General features: G+C 42.1%; 1 protein-coding gene across 1 annotated transcript; it reads right to left on the reverse strand.

Moving 5' to 3' along the window:
- Positions 1 to 53: 53 nt before the first annotated feature.
- On the reverse strand, positions 54 to 18,204 carry DHCR24 (24-dehydrocholesterol reductase). The gene is made up of 9 exons (XM_089515229.1): positions 17,891 to 18,204; positions 12,106 to 12,261; positions 9,622 to 9,727; positions 9,033 to 9,151; positions 8,682 to 8,945; positions 6,454 to 6,597; positions 5,111 to 5,308; positions 4,818 to 4,996; positions 54 to 3,694 (listed from the first exon to the last, which is right to left on the reverse strand). The coding sequence occupies exons 1-9, from the start codon at positions 18,119 to 18,121 to the stop codon at positions 3,541 to 3,543; spliced, it is 1,551 nt and encodes a 516-aa protein (XP_089371355.1). The 5' UTR covers positions 18,122 to 18,204; the 3' UTR covers positions 54 to 3,540.
- Positions 18,205 to 20,739: the final 2,535 nt, after the last annotated feature.

Consider the following 20,739-nt stretch of genomic DNA (forward strand, 5'->3'; position numbering starts at 1 on the left):
ATGGCAAAGGGTGCTTTTATCCCTTCAAAGCAAATCACGTTTTCTTATTAGATGTACAACAAATATTTTTAATTCAAAAAATAAAACCACCACAATTTTATTCAGTCACATCAAAATAGCATTTTATGACAGTAGCATACGTTCTGCTCAAGTGAACTTGTACAAAACAGCTGACAGTTGCAACACAAAGTACACTGTTGCTGCTGGCATTGGGTTAGACAGAACAGCTTATTAGTCAGGACTTTTGCTATGGCTGTAGCAACAGAGGACAATAAATGCACTTGCAGATACAACCTGTGGTAAGAAATGGTACCATATGTGACACAAAATAAAGACACGTCCTGCACATTAGACACTTGCCTGTAGCAATGCTATACAAATGAATGGCAAGCATGGCGTATGCAGTTGCTGTTTGTCCACTTCTAGTCAACTTATGCTCAACCAGCATCAGCCACTGGGCAGAGTGAATTTCAATGGCAGCAAAGAGAATGGTAGCAATGACATACCCAGGCCAGCCATTCTCCTCCCTAGGAGGACAAAGTTATGTGTACTGTACAGCTTGCCTTGGCCCACAAAGTTAGCATGCTGTGATGGACAATGCTGCCCCACCATTTGTTTTCACATATTTTTCAGCAGCCAGTCAAGTTAGTTGCTCTTATGTTGAACAGATAGGCTCCCTTATTTTACATGGCCCAAGGTTGCAGAATGTCACTGAGTGGGCCTCATGGTGGATCTCTGCTGTTTCCACAACCTTCCTTTCACACAAAACATTCTGAGAGTGTTTTTCAGATGTCTGGGTAGGCACAACAGAAGTGTAAGCAGGGTCTTTTGCCCCTTAAAAAACAATGACCCTGTGGATCACAGCCTGGGCATGTATGTCTTATTGAAAGGCTAAAATATGTTCTTGTTGGTTCTCTCTTAATCAGTCCCTGTAAGGTTTGACATCATAAATAAAATCTAACAGACAGTTTCTTACATGTTTTCATTCTGCATCTTTCACCAAGCCAAACATTTCCTCAGAAGTTTCAATAAATAAGTCCAAGTGAGGATTTCTGATTATGTCTAATCTTTGGATCAAATTTTGGTTAAACCTGATATAATAAACAAAAAATAAAACCCAAGCCCATTCAACATAACTTTCCAAGGTTGATTGCAGGTATAAAGTGGCAGCTCACCTTCATTATATGAAAGTTCATAGCCTTAGCCAAACATGACCTATTGCTATATTAAAGTATTAGGAAGCATTTATATTGGCTCTATTGGCAGCTTGTTCCTTATTAATGGAGCAAAAAAAATAAATTTTCCCACATAATTGGTCACCACTATATAGTAATCTGGGGATGAACCCGGCCTTGCTATCTGTAACATTTGTAATGGTAGGCAAGAAATGACAGGGAAAGGATGAAAAAATGGTATCCCACCCCTTCATATGCAGCTTGTTTGTGAGCTTGGTTTTCAAAGAAATGTGACTGAAATCCTGTCTACACTCACTTAGGAGTAAAGCCTATCAAATTCAATGAGGCCTCTGAGTTTTGTACACATTGGTGTCCTGTACAAGTAGAAATCTTTTTCTCTTTAAAATTTAAGTCTAGGTACTTGCTAGGTCAGAAAATATTCTGAAGATATCCCACACACAAAATATGCACCAAGCATTTCTACCAGCTATTTTACTCTTGAAAACAGAATGGCCTAAAACAATCTAGGTTTTTTCCCACCTGATTTAAGGCACTAAAAAAATCTTACTAAAACAGGAAAAGGCCTATGACAAATACTTATCTCTGAAAGGTATCAATAAAACTTGACAATAGAAAAGGCAAGGGAAAAATATACTACTTTTGAAATTGTGGTCGATGTAGTATTTCTGTAGCATCAACCACACAAAACACCACCAACATTCACTACTCACATGAATAAGGTAACCATAAAATAGTTAGGCACAAAAATGAAAGCACTTTGCAACTCAGTGTCAAACTAGTGGCAATTTTTCTCAGCATACTATTTAAAATAAGAGCAATTGCTCCATTTTCAGAAAGCACTTTAAACTCAATGTGGCATCTGCAGCCCAAGATACAGATCATTCCAGGCTATTCCACATCTTGTGTAACAGAAGCACTAACAACATAAAGTAGCACAGGAAAAAGAAAACCTAACAAGAACCTGTGTAGAGCAACTTGGGAAATGGAGGTACAGGTGAGAACTCGTTTCCACACTGTTCATAACTTCCTGAAAACAGGCTTAGTGGCCAATAGGCCACCGATCACCCTTGGAGAAATGACAATTGATGGAAGAGACAGAAATCAAAAAGAGGTGGAGAAAGAACATAAGAATAAAAAGAAGTCAGGAAATAAGTTGGAAACTTTTCATTTACACCAACAGTGAAAGCAATGGGGAGATTCCTGATCCTGTTGCTGCTCTGCTGGTGAATGAAAATGACTGAGGGAAATAGGCAGGAAAGCACTGAGGTAAACAGGCAGGAACCTCAGCTCAGATTCTGAACAGCTCTTTTGAACAGTATAGTGGAATTGTTAGGTGTGAGACATAGGCTGATGCTACACTGCAAAATTAACACAGTTTGATATGGCAGCATCCTATGGAATCCTGGAATTTGCAGTATGCTGTGGTATCAGAGCAAACTGATACCAGAGTTTTCTGACAGAGGAGGGCTAAATATGTTACAAAACTACATATCTCAGAATTCCACAGCATGGAGCCATTGCAGTTAAAGAGGTGTCAAACTGAATTAATTCTGCAGTGCAGATGCAGCCACAGTTGCTTTTAACAAACATGAAGAGTGAACATAAATCTCTTCTTGCCTCAGTGCACACCAGGAACTGGTTTCCTTGCAGCAAAGGAACTATGATGGGAATATACAAAGAAATATATAAATAAAATTAAAGAGAATGAAAGAGAACAAAGTTCATTAGAATTTACATTGCTAAAAACCTCCCCTAAGCTACAGTCTTTCATAGTGTTCAGCCAAGTTTATAACTATGAATCTAATACATGCTTACATTTAATGATGCAAATAGATTTCTTGGGCAATGTTAGTAATATGGTAATAGGCAACTATGACATTTGAAAGGCAGTCTCATTTGGCAGTCATATTTGGCTTTACTCTAAGACAGAGGATATATTCTAGATACAGGATTCCACTCTATTACATTTTTAGAAGTAGAGCTCTCATAGAACTCTTACTATCAATCACTAGTTGGGCTGTAGTTTTATCTCTAAAAAGTCACACTATTCTACTTCAGGATTCTGCTGTTTCCATTCTCCTTCTGCTGAATATCACTAAAATATACAAATCAATAGCTAAGCTATTATTAAATCAGTGACGTTTCAAATGGAAAATCCTAATAAAAGATATTCCTTTGAAAACAAATTACTAGCTCTATTTTCATATAAAGGCAGGAGTATTTACTCTCAAATCACAGATATGCTTTAAAGTCTTTGGAGCAGCAAAACATTTTTCTTAAGGGCAGAGTAATAACTTATTGTTAAGTCCAACTTTTCCTAAATGCTTGTTTAGGCAAAGTGGACTTAATGTCTTGCAGCTTTGCAGATTTTGTCATACACCTCTGGAAAAGCATGATTACACTGCAGTTGCTTCCTCAGTTTGTGGTATAGGGAGCCATCAAACATTTCCCAGAATTCCTCACGGGACATATAACAATCTGCATACAACATCTGAAAACTGAAGGAAATAAGAAAAGGATCTTAGAATGTTTGTGTCAAAACATGGCAGCAATTACAGACTATTTCATAGAACAAGCTTTTCGGTCAATACAAATGCCAGATGATCAGATCTTGTCCTGGCAGATAAAACCTTCATCTCAATCACATATATTCGAACAGAAGCATATACATCCAAATCTTCATGGTGCAAGGTAGAACTTACTAATTTTTAAAAGATACACTTCAGATTGTTCAAGAGCCCCCGCCCCCTCGCTCCTAAGATTTGGAATCAGTTTATAAATAACCATCTGAGATTTTGCACCAGGTGTGTGTATATACAATAGCATAGCTACACTCCATCTCCTGATCCAACCTCTAAAACCCACTGTAAAAGCTTGTCAGCCTTCTTGAGTGATGGAATTCTGTGGAACTGCAAGATGATGTGTTCAGTCCCCTCCCACCAGTGAATGACTGTGTATGAAGAGTTGTGACAAGACCCCATAGGAATCTCTGCTCTGGTCCTTGCACCATTGCTTGCTGGGGGAGGTGGTCACATCCTGCAGTACCCTCCTTGCCAGCACCACAGAATTCTATCATTCAGGACATTTGACTGGTTTTTAAAGTGGGTTTCAGAGGCATTTACAATCGTACCTCAAACATAAATGTGAATAGGAAACAGTTATGTAATCGTAAGTCTTAACTCATGACCTCAGAATTGACAAACAGGATGCCAGCCAACCATATCTTATTTAGATCACCCCTAGCTTTAATTGGAAGTTGGGAAGAGTTACTTTTGGTGACCTAAACCCAATTGCAGGCCTCAGCCAGAATGCAGTCCCACTGATGTAATAGCTTTACATAAATACTGATGTACTATTTAGCAATCAATTCAATGGGTCTTATCAATAGGATTATCAACCTTGGCATACAACTCTAGCCATGCTGACTGTGGGATTTAGGAAGACATAGTGCAAAAGAAGTAACTTTTCCAAGCAGTCACTCAATAAAATAAACCAATGTAGGGTACATAAATATAAGTTAACAATTGTGTGATACTACAATGTAATCAGGCTGAAAAGGCAACTACCAGAAAGTTCTCATAACATCAGGGAAAAGCACTTTTTGAGGACTTAGATGCTTACCCATGAACATTCCTTACAAACTTTTCTAGCTGTCTGGTGGAAGCCATGGCTTCAAAGTGTTTTGTTCTAGGCTCTCCATAGGCTCCAACATCTACATAGAGCTCTGTTTCATTTCCTTTAGGGTGAATCATGCCTGGATTATTAGGTAATATGAAGGGGCATAGCCACAGTGGATAAACCTAGAGGCAAGGGGGGGGGGGGGGAGAGAAGAATGCTGGTTTAGTATTAATTTACAGCTACTACTTGGAAATTATCCCTCACCCTGAATCCTCCAAGTTACCACATAATCTCACATTAATATCACTGTGAAAAGTTTCGATACACTGTTGAAGGCTTTTCATGGGGATCATCATATCTTGTACCACATGATGCTGTTCATAAAGCTTTCGAATTCCTTCTCCTTGAGTAAGTTTTAAAAGGGAGATTTTAGGAGGAACCATCCAGCCAAACAGGTAGCGAAAAACAGGATTATTGCCAAAAGGAATGATATCCTGGTAAGAGAAATATACAAATACAGAGAAATGATAAGTTTCCACTTATTCAGAAATAAATGAACTATCCAAGCTATGCTAGCTGGGGGATTCTGGGACCTTTAATTAAAAAACAAAAAAACAGAACAGTTGCTAGAAACACCAAAGTTAATTTAAAAATCTGAGAATTGAATTCATTGTTAGTGCTACTAAGAGTAGATCTGCTGAAATGAACAGAGTATTTGTTAAGTCACAAATAATGCAAGTCCCATTGATTTTAATGGTTCTACTCTAGGTAGGGCCAACAATTAATTGAGCCCTGTACCTTTATGATAAACAAGCAAACAAACAAACCAGCTAGATATGAAAATTCAACATCTGTCCCATCTAGCAAAAATATAACACATCATCTGAATCCAACTACAGGCTAGCTGTGCTATGGACACTCAAATGTAAAACATGCTTCCAAGATGCTGCCTGATTTTTAAAATGTTCAAATGCTTTGCAAAAGGTGTTTGGACATCTACTTCAGTAGCTCTTCAGAAACCCAGTTAGCAACGAGTCTGGCTGGAACAATGAAGATGATGAAGAACAAGAAGAACACTAGTGTTTGGAGAACAGGGAGGCCTCTGAAAAGCTGAGGGTTCTCTGTCAGAAACAGTGCAGTCACCTTGCCTTCTTTAAAGCATGCAGGTGTCTGTTTAGTCACTGCTATAGACACTATCATTGGTTTTCCCTGGAAAGGCAAGGAAAAAGAAGGACTGGAGATAAAGAAAGTATGGGAAGCAAAGCAGCACAAACTATCAGTGAGCAGCCTCTCTGTCTTGGACACACAGAGAAGACAAAACAGTTGCATGACTTCCACTTACTACTCTCCTTTTCTGCTTTGCCAGTGCCTCTCCATCTCCCTGAAAGAACTCATATAGAGCGATCTTAATCATGTCTATTTAGAACTAGGCCACTCACATATGGGGTTGCCAAGGGGAAGTAAGATACAAGCCTCCTATCCCTTTAATGGTGATGTGGAAAAGAAGAAAGTCCCTCTTTTCTACAAACATTGAAGGGACACAGCCTCCTGTTCCTTATTTGCAATCCTACTTGTATATGCACCTGAGACAGTGATAAATGTGCATACAATAATACATTTGCATGAATTAGATCCTTACCTGGAGCTCCCAGAAAATGCTCCGCGTGTGCCTGTGATAGTAATGTCTGGCTGGGATATATTCTATTCCTGTTGTGTTGGTCTTCAGATAGTTCTCCACATGCTTAAAAAACCATGGCTTGTAGTAGTTCCCAATTCTATTAATCTTAACATAAATTAACAGGAACATAATGAAAATCACCAAGAAAACTGCTGGATGATTTCAGTGGTTCTGTGAGAGGGTTGTAATTATAATCAAATGAAAGACTCTTAAGGACATTATTACTGGTGCTGAAGATGGTATTGACATATAATTCCACAAACATACTGTATATACAGATATTCAGTGCAGTCCATTTACGGGTTGAGTCTCCCTTATCAGGAATTCAGAAATCCAAAATAGAAATAAAAATGTACAATAAAAACATTGTATATAAATTTACCTTCAGGCTTTGTGTATAAGGTCTAAACTAAACATACAAGAATTTCATGTTTAGACCTGGATTCCATCTCCTAGAAATCTCATTATATATCTGTATATGCAAATATTCCAAAATCCAAACATTACTGGTCCTGGGTCTTTTAGAAAAGGGAGACTAAACCTGTACATTTATTACAGATTGCTTGTCACATACAATTAATGCCTTGAAACATTTCTGTAGGTAGCGATTACCGAGATTGCCAATACTGTGCATCTTTTCTAGCGAGGAGAAAAATATTGAACTAAACACATCCCATCCAAAAGGATCAGTACACCACACATTTCATTGGCTATTGATCCAATTAGATTTTAATAAAAGAGTGTTGCAATGACTTGTAACTGACAGTTTGTGTGTTCTGAGGAAATACTTAAAATGGCATGTTTTTACCAACACTATTGTGTTGCTTAGGACAAAGACACGAGGCACTGTCTCCTACCATTCTAAGATGAATCATAGGTTTTCCATTGAGGATGCAAATAGAAGGACACAGCAAACTTCAAGTGGAGATTTGCTCATTGAACATGACTCCCTGTTTCCATAAATGAAAGGGGCATATGATTTTCTCTACCCCAAAAAATCAGTTCCAGAAGGCTGATGAACCCTCTGAAACAGCATGGGAAACAGTATGTCTGATAACAGGGAAAAACTGATGAAAGTCTCTTCCCTTTCTGTTTGCAGAAGTTTCACTGGATTAATGCCACAAGCATTGATGGAATTATGCCAATGGCTCAAACCCAAAGCCATTTCCCCTCCTACCAGCTGAAATCTAATAATCTCACATAGTACCCTTTAAAGAAAAATCTTATCAATCAAGAATTATGAAGTCTTTAACAAAAGAGGAAGGGTAACCTTTGGCCCAAGTGCTGCATTGGTACTGGGAGGCAAGTCTGGGGACGTATATCAGCAGCATGTGGGGCTACCTCACAGCTGATATGCAGCCTAACACTGCTCAAGTTTCATTCATTTTCCTCATGTACATATAGTACATTCTCATACACACATTCACAAGCTGCCTCTTCCAGACTGCAACCAATGGAGCATTTTTAAGACTCATTTTGGCAGTCTTTGGTAATTTTAAAAGGCTTCTCTGCAGCCAGTAGAGGCTTTTTTGAAGTCTCACAGTGATGGACGGTAACAAGATCCAGCAAAGCAGCTGGTAGGCCAAACAGGTACATCACACAGGTCAAAGGGTTTTAAAGCAGGAGTAGACAAATGTTGAAAAGGAGGCAATTTTCACCTCCACATATTTGCAGCAAGTAGCACTGTCCCTTCTTTCTTTCTTTCTTAAATGACATTGACTAATTGTTACCTTCAGTTATAATTTCTAAATTCTTCAGGAAGCTATCTTTTTTTTTTTACTGCTCCAAATGATGTAGGTAGGGTCCAGGCAAGCCTAGTTTAATAGTTAATCCCCAATTCCAGAGAACCATGGATACTAATGATCTCCTCTATGATCTAGCAGAGAATTATCCACATTTTACTGAATTACAATAATGATGCTTTAGGACACGTTTTGGGAACATGTGGCTCTCCAGATGTTTTTCAGTTGTGGGTTCCACCAGCTCTAGCTAGTACAGCCAATGGGGAAAGAGGATGGGAGTTGCACTCCAACAGCATCTACAGGGTCACAGGTTCTTTATTTCTGTTTAAGAGAAACCCATTATATACATCAGAATGACTAACCTATATAGAAAAGACTTTGTAGTGCTTTAACTTTCTAAGTCTCATCAGTTGCGCTATTTTATCATAAATAAATATTACATTTTACCTTTCTTGGATGAGCTTCATTTGTCAAAATTCCTGTCATTATGACAGCTTCATCTAAAGAATACACCAAACCCTCCACAAAATGATTCTCTTTCTTCCCAGATTCTTCAGCAAATTTCTGACAGAATGCTTTCAGTCCTCTCACAGGCTCATAATGCAACTTCACATAGTTCTTAGCTGGGATCATCTTGATTTCTGCTGCAACTAGGAAACCCAAGGTTCCATATGACCAAGGTACTGCATAAAATAGATCAGAGTTCTCCTCCTAGGAAAAAAATGCAAGGCTATGTCAAAAGCTGATACAGAAGAGGGAGATCATCATAAACCACAGCGAAGTAACACACTATCTTACCGGTGTACACCTCACATGGCTTCCATCAGCAAGAATAAGTTCATAGGCCACACAGGTATGTTGAAATAGTCCATAGATGTGTGAAGAACTTTCAATGCCAGTCCCCATGATCAAGCCGCCTGGGTAAAAGATGATGCACAATTATCAAAGGAATTACTTAATGAATTCATGTGGAAAGATGTTCAGCAACAAGAGAATGTTTGGGGTGGTGCAAGTACTGCATTTAACACTGGATGTCATGTATCACCAAAAACTTTCAATAAGCGTTATTTTAAATACTAAGCATAATAAGATGAACTGTACTGGTGTTATTTTAACCAGCCCTGGTGGTGCAGTGATTAAATGCCTGTACTGCAGCCACTCACTCACAAACCATAAGGCTGCGAGTTCAATACCAATGAAAGGGCTCAATCTCGACTCAGGCTTGCATCCTTCCGAGGTCGCTAAAAATGAGTACCCAGATTGTGGGGGGCAATTAGCTTACACTTTGTAAACCGCTTAGGGAGTGCTTAAGTGCACTGATAAGCGGTATAGAAACGTACTTGCTATTGCTATTTTAAAAGAAACAGAAAGTCCCAGGTTCTCTCACCTACTGTAAGATCATCAAGCTCAGGTACTACTGGAAGAGTCCAGCCCATGGGATTGAGGTGAGCTGTTAACTGTCCCATTGAGACCAAGGGTTCCACACGGACAATCTATGGAAGAACACATCACACTCTGAATACCATGTAGCAATACAGACCTGTACTTAAAGTTTGCTGTATGCAAAAAGTAGCACTATTAGAAAGCCACCAACTCTTAAGACTCTGCGGCAAGCACGTGGGTGCGTGCGTGTAGTATTCTGCCTATACATATGACTCAAATGTCATTCTTTGACAAATATTCTCAGAGGGAAAACTGAGCTATGGCCACTCTCAGCAGCATCACCTGGCCCCTTCAGAAAAACTTGACAACTCAAGAAACATAGAATGCTATAATGCTACAGCACAGTCTGGATTTTTCTGAAGGTTGGAGTGAATGAAAGATAGTGTAGGTATAGCTCAGTTAAGAAAGCCTCTGACAAAGAAGCTCCTTTTCATACCCGTCCAGTCCATCTTTTCCTCCTGGTCCTTTGTCTAACTGAAAGGGTTTTGTTTTAAGCAGCACATTGGGAACTAGGTAAAACTAGGAACAGGGCAGCTGCAGCACCGGGATACTCTGGGCCACTCCTGGAGTATCCTGGCCAGTACAGACAAGACCGTGGAGAAACACAAACTTTTGGTATCAGGTTGCAGCAGCATAAACAATGCAATAAAGCTTAACATGGGGAAGAATGGAATTTACTGATGCTACTGTAGCCGTGTGTGCCTGCCTACAAGAGGCAAAGTAAACAGTAGCTCCCTCCAGAAGCCCTATATGAGTGTGTGTGAAGAGAAGAACAGAGAGGAAGCAGGGAAGCAGATTAGCCTGCCTCACCAGATACCCCCACAATGTTAAAAAAGCAAAGTTCTAAGTTTTGCCATCAAAATGAAAATCATAAGAAAAGTGAAGACTGGTTTAATGGGGGGAAGTCTCTGGATGCATTTTGGAAGAAGCTTTCATGTGGTCTCTACAAGCTTCAAAATGCTTTTGTTTACTTATGCAAGGATAATCTGATTTGGCTATTTTAGTTCACATGTTGTTGATCCTAATGATCCTAAGGTATACCTTTCATGGAGGTTTCTCAGCAAGATTTTTTTCAGAGGGTGTTTGTCAGTGCCTTTCTCTGAGATTGAGAGAGGCTTGACAAGGTCACCCAGTAAGTTTCCATGGCCCAGCAGGGATTTGAACTCTGGTCTCCCAGTGTCCTAATCCAAGAGAAACTAATACACCATGTTGGCTTTGTTCATAATGTTAGTTTGCTAAAGCATGTCAAATTCTTCTTCTTTTTTTGTGGCCTAGTAACCTATCCCTCCCTATTCTTTCCATATTTCTGCCTCTGTTATTAAACTGGTAGAAGTCAAAGACAAACTCTGGCTCAGTATGCTTCCTTTCCTTCTTCTAAGAAAAAGGCGTGGGGAGAGTGCAGTTTTCTAGTCCTTGGTGTCAAGGGAACCCATGCCCATTTGGCTGAAAGCCTTGCTGCTCATCATGCTCTCAGGAAAGTGGTGTCACCCTTGATGTGCTGAATGTAGTTGTTTATTATTATTATTATTAACTTTTATTTATGAAGCGCTGTAAATTTACACAGCGCTGTACATGCAATCTTTTTGGTTAGACGGTTCCCTGCCCTCGGGCTTACAATCTAAAAAGACATGACACAGAAGGAGAAGGGAGTGGTGGAGGGAAAGGGTAAGAGGTCCAGCAGTTCCTCTCTACCTCCAAGGCTTAGACCAAGGCAGATGGACTGGAGAGAGGGCTTGGCTTCATAATGGATGGTTAATCATTTTCCAGGGAAAATACATACTCTCAAGTAGGATAATGCATATACGGTACAGTACTGTTTTTTATCGATGTTTGATTCAGAGGCAAATAGATTGTCAGCCCCAAACATTGAAACTTCCCAAATATTCCCCTCTCTTTCCCAATGATCCTATGAATAAAAGCCAGTTACAGATAGTCCCGTAACATGTTTCCATACACACAGTGCAGATACCAGCACAAAATGTACAAGAACACAAACTGGACTATCAAGCCTGCTTTCCATTGTAAATTGGTACTTCAGAGTGGATTAGCCTTAGGCACATCAAAGGAAGCAAAGGCATGTGCTTAATGACAAACTCTAAAGAGCCGCATACCTTAAACAGGGCAGACGAACCTTAAGCCCCATTTCTATATCACGCCTTCTTGTCCAGGGACTACTGTCTCGTGGTTTCTCAGCTTTTCTACAATCCCAAAGGCTGAAATACCTCTCCTTAATAGTTACTGACAGTAAGAGCTCTAAACAAAAATATATTGGCATTTTTGTTCTCCTTGTTTTGCCTTTGGTCCCACCATGGGAATGCTGTCCCTAAGATTTTCTTTGAAACTTAATTTGGTTCTTGGGCTGAAAGATTCTTCACCCTTGACTTAAATAAAAACCCATTTTAAAAGAAAGAATAAATTTCAAACTTACCTGTCTTTCAGTGTCTACCTCTAATATATCCATCAAGTTGATTGTTATGTTCTTCAGAGTTTTCTTGTACTTTCCAACACGAAGAGATATCGTAAGCCAGCCAGGGCGGCCTGTGCACATATAAGTTCTTTGGCCTTCTTTTGTCCATTCCTGTACCTGCAGGACGAGGAGATTAATTCAGTCCCCTCATGCAAATCAAGCCCTTTATGCCAGAGAAGTCAAAATGTTGTTTGGCTTGAAATTGTTTACAAACAGGTTATTCCAAGTAAAGATGTAAAAGATTGTGCTGTTAAACAATCAGGGCAACAGTTGATGGTAAAGAGACTTAACAAACCCCAAAACATTTCTGAACTACAACCTCAAGAACTGAGAAGCGTAGTCCAAAAATAACTTTCCCAAGCTTTTGGTATAACAGAATAGTGTGCTATATTAATATAAAGTATGGTAAGTTTTGATAATGTAGGTTTACAACATGCAAAATAGTAGAACAGTATTTTGGTGCAAGTTAAGTATGCACTATGTTAAAATGTACTATAAAATAATATATTGTTTTAGGATTTTTATGACTTTCAGATGGCTCACAGCTTGGAAGTCACTTATCAAAAGACTCCAGGCACGTCTGAATGGCAAAGTCTCGCACTTTATTAATCTCAAGGTTCTCTCTGTCTAGAAGAAAGCAAGATTCAAAATTATGTATGATTATTGGGGAAGAGAACAGCACTTTCAAGCATGCAGATAACTTCTGCTTAGAAAGCAAGAGGATGTAACCATAGTTATTTTTCTTCACATAAGCTCATGTCCATCCCAGTGAGTTCTCAATTTCTGTTCCAAATTCTCCCAGGCATCTTAACTGTTAAACCCAAATGCCCTAAATCATACACGCATTTGGCAATCGAGGGTGGGGTATTCCCATCCAATATTGTGCAATGCAAAACCATACTCTGGATTTTGTTGCATCAATCACTGTTATAAAACAAGAGTCCATCAGTGACATGGATACAGAGGTTGAAAGGTTAAGAACACAGATGAAAGGGATACTAGACCTCAGCACTAGGGATTTCCAGACTGGAAGCTGACCAAGACTGCAGGGCAGTGCCAGCAAATGGACAAAGTACTGGCCTCCATAGATCTCTCAATCCATAGGCAATGTGCCAACACAGCTAATGCACGTGTTATGAGCACAGATGATAAAGTGTTAGGCTTTGCAACTGAAAGACAGTGTAGGAGGACTTGGCAACAGAAGCCACTCTGAGTTTGTTTGCACAGTCGTAACTCAAAATATTACAGCCTTGGATTTAAATGCCTCATGTGAAGAACAAATAAGACAAAATTAAAAAGTCCTGGTGCAGTTTGCCACCCTGTCAAGCTTATTTCCCTGGATATAAAGGAAACCTTGGGTACTCAGTTCTTACCACTTGAAGCACTGGGGCATGGGAAAGAACACATCAGCCTGCCAACATACATATTTTTGTGTTACTTGTGGCAGATTTGCCAGCTTGGGAAGTAAAAGGAGCTCCTCTCACTTACAAAAGCTCTCCTGCCTTGTCCCTACATACACTGAGATAGGGAAATTCTGACAAAAGGTCCCAGGTAAGGCCCCATGATGTCTCCAGTAACGGTATTTTTTTAAAAAAAAAACAACACATGATGTGAGAGACTGCAAGAAACAGCTGATACAAGATACCCCACTGGAAACCCTGAATATCGGTCGCCAGTCAGAATAGATAATACAAGAGTAGGTGAACAAATAATGTGACCAACAGAAAACAGCTACATGTGTTCCACTGCAAGCTGGTATTAGAGCAAACCACATCATAGTGTAGAGGTCTGAGTGCTGGACTAGAACTCCAGGGTTAGAATCCCCACTCAGCCATGGAAACCCACCTGGTTACTTTGGGCCAGTCACACTCTCTCAGCCTCAGAGGAAGACAATGATAAATCTCCTATGAATAAATATTCCCAAGAAAACCATATGACAACTTAAGCTGGTGTTGGCCTAAAGGCACATAGGAGTAACAACAAAGACTATATTGTACTGTAATTTCTTTTGGTCCAGAATCTTTGAAGTGAGAAAACACTGTGCTGAATTCCCTAAAAGATCTCACTGAAAGCAGAAATATGAACTTGTGATTTCTATCTACATCACAGCTTTTGTTGTTGTTCTATGCCTTCAAGCTGTTTCCAAATTATGGCAACTCTAAGGCAGGGAGTTTGTTTGGTTTTTTTGCATGATTTGTTGAGGCAGCTTGCCTTTGCCTTCCTGAGGCTGAGAGAGTGCGATTTGGCCAAGGTGGGGTTTCCATGGCTGAGTGGGAATTTAAACCCAGAGTTGTAGTCTAATGGCCAACCAGTACACCACACTGGATAAAGACTTTTTAGTGTCTTGACTACTTCAAGGAAAAACAAAGGGCTTCTTTGTTTCATGACTATGAAAGGAAAAACAAAGAACTGTCTCCAACTTGCTGAAATCTGAATGCTTTCTTGGTGGATGATTTCCCCTAGCAATTGCAGCATGACAAGTGGGCAGGGAACAGACATTTCTGTATCTACTGTGTAGAAAGCCAAGCAAGTTGCTAGAGGAAGGAAGCCCCTCTCCTCCACATGTAACATAAAAAGATAGCTCTTGCCTCTCCTCTGCCAGCCCTAAATATGCTAGCATTACTTATTTCAATGTTTTGAAATAATAGATAGAGTAATAGATAATAGAATAATAAACAGAGCTTGGCTGCAGCTTCATCTTGTTTAACACAAGTTATGCAAGGACTCTGCTATTGTATCTGTTTAGCCTAATTTGTCTACAACTGTTATCAAATCATAAACATCAAATGTGGATGGTATTTTTCAACTGAGCAACAATCCTTCAGCAGCTGCCAGCTGGCACTTTCTCTTGCAGTGGTTTGCCCTGAACTTTTCACTTGGCATCACCAGAACTCTCTTTAATGCAGAGATGATTGAATAGGCTTCAGTCTTGGGGTTGGGGGTGGGAACTGTAGTCCTCCCAGTGTTACTGGACTATCACCTCCATCACTCCTCACCACTAGAGCTTAGAAAAGTTACTTTTTGAACCCCAGCTGCAGTTCAAAAAGTAAGCTTGCCCAGTTCCTTTTTGGCTCAATGGGAATAGTAATCTCACATTTTAAGGGCCACAAATTGTCCAATTAACCTTTAGTTCAATAGAGAAACAAGCAATACAATTCCAGCAGCACCATAAATGTCAAGATGTACTATTCCACTTTTCTGAATTATGAAGTATCTAATCCAAAGGGTGCTCAACAATGGCACCTTTTCATCCTGGAGAGAAGTGACCAGTGGAGTCCCACAGGGCTCTGTCCTGGGCCCAGGACTGTTCAACATCTTTATCAATGACTTGGAGGAAAAAATTGGGGGAATACTTATCAAATTTGCAGATGACACCAAATTAGGAGGAATAGCTAATACTTCAGAGGACAGGATCAAAATTCAAAATGACCTGAATAGACTAGAAAGCTGGGCCACAGCTAACAAAATGAACTTCAACAGGGAGAAGTGTAAGGTACTGCACTTAGGGCGAAAAAATGAAATGCACAGATATAGGATGGGGGACACCTGGCTTAAGGAGACAACATGTGAAAGGGATCTAGGAGTCCAAGTAGACCACAAGTTGAACATGAGTCAACAGTGTGATGCGGCAGCTAACAAGGCCAATGCGATTTTAGGCTGCATCAATAAAAGTATAGTGTCTAGATCAAGGGAAGTAATAGTGCCACTATATTCTGCTCTGTTCAGGCCCCACCTGGAATATTGTGTCCAGTTCTGGGCGCCACAATTCAAAAAGGACATTGAGAAACTGGAGCACGTCCAAAGGAGGGCAACTAAAATGGTGAAGGGTCTGGAAACCATGTCCTATGAGGAACGCCTTAGAGAGCTGGGTATGTTTAGCCTGGAGAAAGGAAGGTTAAGAGGTGATATGACAGCTCTGTTTAAATATTTGAAGGGATGTCATATTGAGGAGGGAGCAAGCTTGTTTTCTGCTGCTCCAGAGACTAGGACCCGGAGCAATGGATGCAAGCTCCAGGAAAAGAGATTCCACCTCAACATTAGGAGGAACTTCCTGACAGTAAGGGCTGTCCGACAGTGGAACACACTCCCTCAGAGTGTAGTGGAGTCTCCCTCCTTGGAGGTCTTCAAACGGAGGCTGGATGGCCATCTGTCGGCTATGCTTTGATCTGAATTTCCTGCATGGCAGGGGGTTGGAATGGATGGCCCTCGTCTTTTCAACTCTATGATTCTATGATTCTAATATCATCTAATTGACAGCAAAACCAAAACTACAAATGAGGAGGACACCAGGCATTATCTGCTGCTTTGATTTCTTTAGGACAGTTGTGTTCAGCCTTTGGTCTTCCAGATGCTTTGGACTTCAACTTCCAGAAGCCCCAGCAACTATGGACTAGGACTCAGAGGTTCAGGGAGTCCTGAAGTCCAAAACATCTCAAAAGGATCAGAGGCTGAGAAGCAATGATCTAGGATAGGATAGCTGGATCAGAAGAGGGCTATTAAACACTTTGGTTGAGTCTCCCTTATCCAAAATGCGTGGGACCAGAAGCTTTTTGGAGTTGTTATCATTATTATTATTATGCTTAATTTATATAGTGCTGTAGTGTTTTTTGACTTCTGGAATATTTGCATATTCATAATGAGATATTGTATCTTGGAGATGGCACCAAAGTCTAAACATGAAATCCAATTATGTTTCATATATACCATGTATATATATATATACACGGTATATTGTGGCAGTGTGCCTTCAAGTCAATCCTAAAGTGAACTTATGATGGGGTTTTCTTGGCAAGATCTGTTCAGAGGAGGTTTGCCATTGCCATCCTCTGACGCCGAGAGCAGGACCTGAAGGTAAACACAGCATTTTAAATACATTTTCTGCAGCACCTGTAGCTAACTGAAAGATAAATGTTTGTAGCATGAGCTTAATAGCCTTGAACCTACTTCCTTAGATGTGAAAACCCAGGCTAGCAACTTCTCTCCAAGTTGTGTACCTTCAGGCTATGCTTTCCGCCTCAAAGATGCTACAAGATCCCTTGGTGTACTGACTTTCCAGACTAAATAAGATGCCTTTGGCCTGTTACAGACAGCCAAAATAAAGCTGCTTCGAGTCACTTTGGAGGTATGGTATTTCAATGATACATGCGTCCTAAGAGTCCACAAAGCCACGCTCCAGTCCTAAGGACTGGAGTGCAGCTTTGGTGAAGCTTCCAGACTCTTAGGACTCATGCATCATTGAAATACCATACCTCCAAAGTGACTCGAAGCAGCTTTATTTTGGCTGTCTGTAACAGGCCTATATCTTTGAATTAAGCCCTTTAGCGCATGGGCAACTCATTAGAGACGTGGTGACCATCCATGGGGGTCCAAAAAGGATGTTGAGAAGCTGGAGCATGTCCAGAGGAGGGAAGCCAAAACGGTGAAGGCCGGGAAACCATTCCATGGAGGAACAGCTTAGGGAGCTGGGGATGTTTAGCCCGGAGAAGAGACAGTTAAGAGGTGATAGGAGGAGAGCCCTGGTTGAAGGGTGTCATATTGAGGAGGGAGCAAGCTTCTTTTCTGCTGCTCCAGAGACTAGGACCCAATGGAGCAATGGATGCAAGCTGCAGGAAAAGCGATGCCAGCTCAGCGTTAGGAGGACCTTCCTGGCAGCGGAAGAGTGCATCCCTGCGTGGCCAAAGGGGGTTGGGCTGGCGGCCCTTGGGTGCTCTGCTGCCGCTCCCACCCGGGAGCCCTGCCGCCTCACCTGCTGCTGGATGCTCCTGACGCGGAGGTGGTGCTTGCGGGGGGCGCTGTGGAGCCTCTGGACGATCCAGGCGCGGAGCTGGTAGCAGATGTCGAAGAGGACGGAGAGGGGCAGGAGGAAGAGGCAGACGAAGACCCAGCGGTGGTGGACCAGGACGTAGCCCAGGCCCTTGTAGCGGGCCCAGAGCAGCAGCGCCAGCAGCCCCGCCCCGAGCGACAGCAGGGGGCCCATGGCCCTTAGCCCCACACGCCCCGCAGGCACCGCGGGAGACGGACGCCCAGCAGCGGGAGCTTCTCTTTCAGGCGCCCGAGGAGGGCCCCCTTCCAGAGGCCGGCCAAGCCTTCCCGCCGCTCCTCCCGCTCCACCACGGAGCGCTCCAGGCGCAGGACCTCCTCGCTCCGCTTCCCGGCCACGCAGACGCAGACGCAGACCACCGACCAGACCCGCTTAGCCAGGCCAGGGCTAGTGTCCATACACTATCGAAGACCTCCCCGATAGTGGCACACTGCACTTCATATATATCTCTCTATATGGGTCTAATTCATGAGGGGGCGTCGAGGCGGGGCCGCTTCCCTCAAGCAGCCCCTTCGAGGAGGCAGCGGCAGCAGCCCCTTCCTCCTCCCTCCGCCGCTCTTGGCGTTCTGGCCGGCGACCCTCGAAAAGAAAACTAACGCTGGGAATGGGGAGGGGGGGCGAAGACAGCCCACCCCTCTCTCTGTCTCCTGATTGGTTAAGGCGCTCCCTCAGCGGTGAGGAGAGGGATGCAGCTCGACCAATCATCGGCCGCCGTTTGGATCGGATCAGGCGCCGGCCGAAGGTGATTGGCTGGCGGAAGAGAGGGGCGGAAGCGTTGAGGGGAGGGGGGCGCGCGAGGCGAGGGAGGAGGCCCGCCTCGTGGCTCTGCGCGTGGCGCCCCCCCTTCTCTCTTTCCCAACGGTTAAAGAACTTGGCTCCCCGCCTGTAACGCTAAGGAGGCGTCGAGGAGGAGGCCCTCTGTCATTCTAGTCCTGATAACGACGGCGACGACGCTGATGATGATAGTGATTGTTGCCGCTCTCTCTTTCTTTAAAGAGGCGCTTGTTGTGAATTAAGAAATCACCTCAGAAAACGCGAGAGAGAACCAGTGGTTGGGAAACGTGTCTTCTTTCTCAAGCCTCCTCTCGCCGAGTTCGCCCAAGAGCAAAAGGGGCCTCTCTCTGGGAACTGAGGGCTAGGTCCTCCGCCTCCTCCTCCTCAGTTCCCACAGAAGGAGGACGGAGAGGAGGGGAAGCCGTTTCCCCACTTTGGCTCCCCGCCTCAGGGAAGAGTGGGGATTAGCACCCCTTTCCTCCTCCTCTTGGGAGGCTGTGGGAAAGAGGCCCTGTCAGATCCAAAGGGGTGGTTGTTCCCCCCTTTCGTCAGGAGAAACTGGCAGCAGGTGTTTTCCCTTCCCAAAAGCATGCTCCAAAGATATGCGCATAGAGAGATCTTGCGGCACCTTTGGAGTTTATCACACGGGAGGATTTTCTCTTAATTTCGAATGAAAAGAAAGTGGGGCCAGAACGCATTCATGTGAATTCGCTAGGTCAGCAAATGTATGTGGATTTGAATTGCATTCAGACTGACTTCCCATTGCCCCAAAATAGCTTGCCATTGCCCAGAATTGTGTGTGGTAGTCTATCACGCAATAACGTTAAACCCCATGATTGCGTTCAGATTGCCATTGGATTATACTTCCAATTTCCCTTGTCTGATGAACTCCTTTGAGACTCAAGAATCCAATAACATCCAAACTATGGGCCCAAACAGACAAGTCAAAATAAAGCTGCTTCAGGTCACTTTGGAGGTAAGCTGTTTAAATGCTGCACCAAAGCCATGCTCCAGTCCTAAGGATTGGAGTGCAGCTTTAGCACAATTTCTGGCCTCTTAAGATGCATCTGTCATTTAAACAGCATACCTCCAAAGTGACCCAAAGCAGCTCTATTTTGGCCTGTCTGTCCGGGCCAAACAAAATGCACATTTACATATTGCAAGCTTTCGAAGTCACACCAGGTTCTTCCTCATCTTCAGGCAGAGAGGAGAAAGAAATATTCAGTATCCTTTACCTACATAGGAGGCTGTGGTTTCACAAAGGAAGGAGACATGCTGGATTCCAAGGAAACATTTTCTCTGAATTGCAAATGGGACATTAAATGCCCTTGAATTTGAAAATCTCCCAGTGACCACATGGCCAAAAAAATGGAGGAAATGGAGGTGCCAGCCTTCAGATAGCCCTCCGTACTATCTGGACTAAGACCAGAAACAGCAAAATGCAGGCCTATAAAGACTAACATCTTCATGTTTTGCATCAGGAAAACTTTAGGTGGTCTAGAGGCAAAGCATGCCAATCAGTCCCAATATGAGAGAAGAGTGAGGATTAGCACCCCTTTCCTCCTCTTGGGAGGCTGTGGGAAAGAGGTGCCCTGGGTGCTCATTAGGGGTTGTTCCCCTCTTTTGACAGGAGAAACTGGCAGCAGGTGTTTGTTTTTTCCCTTTCCCTTTTCCAAAAGCATGTTTGAAAGATGTGTGTATACAGAGCTCTTGTGGCACCTTTGAGGCTCCCTGAAAGAAAGAAGTTGGGACAGTTTATAATTGTGGTTTTTTATTCTTTATTATATTTTATCGTTTATATTTGTTCTGTAATCCGCCTTGATTCTCTTGGGAAAAGGTGGAATATAAATAAATTATTATTATTATTATTATTATTATTATTATTATTATTAGCTTTCGAGTTTGTCACACATCCCATGCAGAAATGGGATTTTAAAATCTGGGTGTTGTTTGTCAGATGCGTTGGCATGAAAGAGAAATAACACAAAAATCCCAATAGA

The sequence above is a fragment of the Sceloporus occidentalis genome, unplaced genomic scaffold (assembly GCF_023333645.1).
Source record: "Sceloporus occidentalis isolate IW3139 unplaced genomic scaffold, rSceOcc1.0.p SCAF_3, whole genome shotgun sequence".
NCBI lineage: Eukaryota > Metazoa > Chordata > Lepidosauria > Squamata > Phrynosomatidae > Sceloporus > Sceloporus occidentalis.